General features: G+C 38.8%; 1 protein-coding gene across 1 annotated transcript in view; it reads left to right on the plus strand.

Moving 5' to 3' along the window:
• Positions 1 to 3,401, plus strand: part of plek (pleckstrin) — a 5,869-nt gene extending 2,468 nt beyond the window's left edge. Inside the window, exons 2-9 of the mRNA XM_005727494.1 lie at positions 4 to 159; positions 694 to 875; positions 1,167 to 1,258; positions 1,361 to 1,545; positions 1,672 to 1,776; positions 2,044 to 2,127; positions 2,670 to 2,739; positions 2,844 to 3,401. Coding sequence (XP_005727551.1) covers positions 4 to 159; positions 694 to 875; positions 1,167 to 1,258; positions 1,361 to 1,545; positions 1,672 to 1,776; positions 2,044 to 2,127; positions 2,670 to 2,739; positions 2,844 to 2,983 — 1,014 coding nt within the window. The 3' untranslated portion in view covers positions 2,984 to 3,401. The remainder of the gene's footprint in view (positions 1 to 3; positions 160 to 693; positions 876 to 1,166; positions 1,259 to 1,360; positions 1,546 to 1,671; positions 1,777 to 2,043; positions 2,128 to 2,669; positions 2,740 to 2,843) is intronic.
• The last annotated feature ends 273 nt before the right edge of the window (positions 3,402 to 3,674 follow it).

The following is a 3,674-nucleotide window of genomic DNA, read 5'->3' on the forward strand; positions in this document are numbered from 1 at the left end:
CAGGGTACATTGCTAAACTCCTGGAGTGCAGTGTGGGTGGTGTTGTCAGAAGATGGAGTGGACTTCTATAAAAAGAAAACAGACCGTTCACCTAAAGGGATGATCCCATTGAAGGGAGCAACACTGAGCAGCCCTTGTCAGGATTTTGTCAAGAGGATGGTAAGAAAATGTTGCTATATGGAAAAAAAAGAGGGTGGGAACTACTGACTCAAAAACTGCAGTTATTGAGTCATTGGCACATTGGTGACTTTTGCACACTTAGTGACCCCACCCTGCAGCTTTATGTGGTCTCCCACTTTGTGGTTGAGCTGTCGTGACTCCTAAATGCTTCCATTTTACAATAAGGCCACTCACAGCTGACCGGGGAAAAGAAGAAGAAGAAGGAAAGTTTCACTGACTGACTTGTTGCAATCAGGCATCCTGTTTCAGTGAGCTCTTCAAACCTTGTAGAGGCCTACTGCATGGCTAAGTGCTTGATTTCATACACTGTGGCAGTGGGAATAAAAACAGCTGAATTCAAACATTACAAGGAGTAGCTTTTGTCCATATAATGTATTAAGAACTAGTTCTAAAGAGTTAGATGTAGAGATTATTCATTATTCACACTCCACAGTAAAAGTACTAAAAGGTAGATTCAAATTGAGACCATCAATGCCATCTAAATGTTAGACTGACTAAATATGCTTGTTTTAGCTGGTTTTCAAGATAACCACTGAGAAGAAGCAAGATCACTTTTTTCAAGCCTCATACGTGGAGGAGAGAGAGCTTTGGGTCAAGGACATCAAGAGAGCCATTACCTGCATCCAAGGGGGAAAAAAGTTTGCCAGAAAGTCTACCAGACGCTCCATTCGCCTGCCTGAAACAGTCAACCTAGCGTATGTTGTGTTAAATTGTGTTAATATTTTATTCATTATACTTTAAGAACTACAGCAGCAGCTAACAGTAATTGTCTGTCTATTATATAAACACTTGCTATCAGATTACAGTACCTATTTTAAGGTTACAGCATATATACAAAATGTGAAATCTGATATCCCAGCATGCCTAGCTACAACGGCTAAATTACTGGAACATCATTACTTCAGTGAGGTTCAGTGAGCTGTAAAGTGCTTGTACTTCAATAGAATGAAGAAGCAACACTGACAGCACTCTCATTATTTCCTCAGTGCGCTGTACACAGAGATGAAAAACCAGGATGAAGGCGTGAAAGAGTTAAAACTGGAACAGGAGAATCGAGTCTTCAACCACTGCTTCACCGGTACACCTGGCTCAGTTTTGTTGATGTAACAGGTGTGCAAGAATTTCTTTTTTAACTTCAAATGTTCTCACCATTTTTCTCCGTTTCCCCATTTTTGCAAAGGTGCAACGGTGATAGACTGGCTGATTTCAAAGGAAAAGGCGAGAAATAGACCTGAGGCACTCATGTTGGCAACAGGGCTCATGAATGAGGGTTTTCTCCAGCCTGCAGGTGACTTATCAAAAGAGGGAGCAGAAAGCGGAGAGCAAGCAGCCTTCTTAGATGAGACAAAAGCTCTCTATTATTTTGTAAGTTAACCTGAGCAAACACTGCCATTTAACAATATGTTAACTGTATTATACATAGACTTTATGGACTCGGCAAAAGCATTGTATATTATAAATATATATACATTTGTTTTGTTGTGCTTGCAGGCAGACAGTGGCTTCTTTTGTGAAGGCTACTCCAGTGATGAAGATGTTCTTCTAAAGGAAGAATTCAGAGGAAACATCATAAAACAGGGCTGTTTGGTTAAACAGGTGAATCAGAAAACAAGAAAAATGTTCCCAGCATCTTTGTTGCAACATATACTCTTAGAAAGTTGACCTACAAAGTCTGCAGACGTCTCCCGATTTGAAGCCACTGTTGTCATTTGTCTTGCTGCAAAACATCCTTCAAAACAGAGATAAAGATAGCAGTAACCTCCAGCAGTCGTGTCACTCTCTCAAAGAGGAAACCCGTGTTCGCTGCTGAGTGATACAATCAAATAAAAAATCTGATAACTCAAACTGTGTTATTTGTCACAGGGACATAGACGGAAGAACTGGAAGGTGCGAAAATTCATACTCAGAGATGACCCTGCCTATATACATTACTACGATCCTGCAAAGGTAAATACTGATTTTGGAGATATGCAATCTAATCCAATTTTATTTATAAAGCACTTTAAAATACCCTGCACAGGACCAAAGTGCTGTACAGAAAATAAGTTAAAAACAATAGAATAACAGAAATCAGCAAAAAATAGATAAATAAAATACATAATACATAAAAAATTAAAACAGCCCTATATTAAAAAAGAAAACAAGATAAAACAGCATAGAATCAACTAAAAACAACAAAAATAAAACTGAAAACTAAAAACCAACATCTCACGTAGTGTCAAAGGCCATAAAGAGGTGGGCTTTCAGGAATGACTTAAAAACAGGTAGGGAAGTGGCCTGTCTAATCTCTAAAGGGAGATAGTTCCACAGTTTGGGAGCTGCTACAGCAAAAGCACGCTCTCCTCTAAGTTTACGCTCAAAATAATAACGGTAAAAATAATTTAAAGAACTGAAACAATAAGGGGTAATCGTTTAGAAACAACCCCTCCCTAGTTACACAAGTTGTCTTCCTTCTGTTATATTCCTCTAATTTCTTTTCTTCTTGTCAGGCTGATGACCCTCTGGGCTCAATCCACCTCCGTGGGGCGGTGGTCACAGCTGTGGACTATGTGCCTGATGGTGTGTGAGACTGCCGCCATGCAATAAACATGTTGCTTTTCTTCTAATAGTTTGTCTTCACGTCATCCCCTTTAACTCATCGCCTTGTCTTTCAATGCTTTCAGCCAAAAAAAAAGATATTGATGGCAACCTATTTGAGATCATCACTGCAGACGAGACTCACTACTTCCTCCAAGCTGCTACAGACCAAGAAAGAAAGGAGTGGATCAAAGCAATACAGATGGTGTCAAAAAGCGGAAAATAACAAATAGCATGGAGCAGCAGGGGAATATGTAACAGCTGCAGCGGCATATCGGATGCAAAAGTTTGGTAGTTCTGTAATTATATTCTGTCACCCACGTTTTTGTATAGTTTTTAATTGTTTTAGAGTAACTTGAAATATAAAGTTCTCTACACACTATCAAACTGCAAACATCACTTCTGCTGTAACTAAAGACAGTCAAATTTAATATAAAGTGTCATAACCAATGTTTACTCTATGTTAGTGAACACGAAGCTATGATAGCAAAGTAAAAATGAGCTGAGGAATAAATAGAATGAATTATAATTAGATAACATTGCAAATATCTATTTATTTTAAATATGCTATTCTGTAAAACTACGATACAGCTGAGTCTCACCAAATGACAAAAGATAAAGGCTAAGACAGTATGAAAGATAAACTGGGTTTTTTTCTCCTCCTGAGTCTTATTATTCACTCCACTGTGGTTTTTTGATTTCCTCCTTCTTAACCTGCCCTTCAAAAGTCGGAGACAGTTCTAGCTATCACACGAGCACAGTTGGTTCCTGAGCGTGAACTAACTCCGAATCACTTTCAACCTTCACAGTTTCACACGTTGTGGCTTACAGGCCTGCTGCATACATGAGACACTTTATCAGTGACAGAAACAACAAGCGTACACTATTATGTGTATTCAGAAATGTAATTTTAGTGC

Source organism: Pundamilia nyererei, unplaced genomic scaffold (assembly GCF_000239375.1).
Source record: "Pundamilia nyererei isolate P.nyererei 1_Seehausen unplaced genomic scaffold, PunNye1.0 scaffold00024, whole genome shotgun sequence".
NCBI lineage: Eukaryota > Metazoa > Chordata > Actinopteri > Cichliformes > Cichlidae > Pundamilia > Pundamilia nyererei.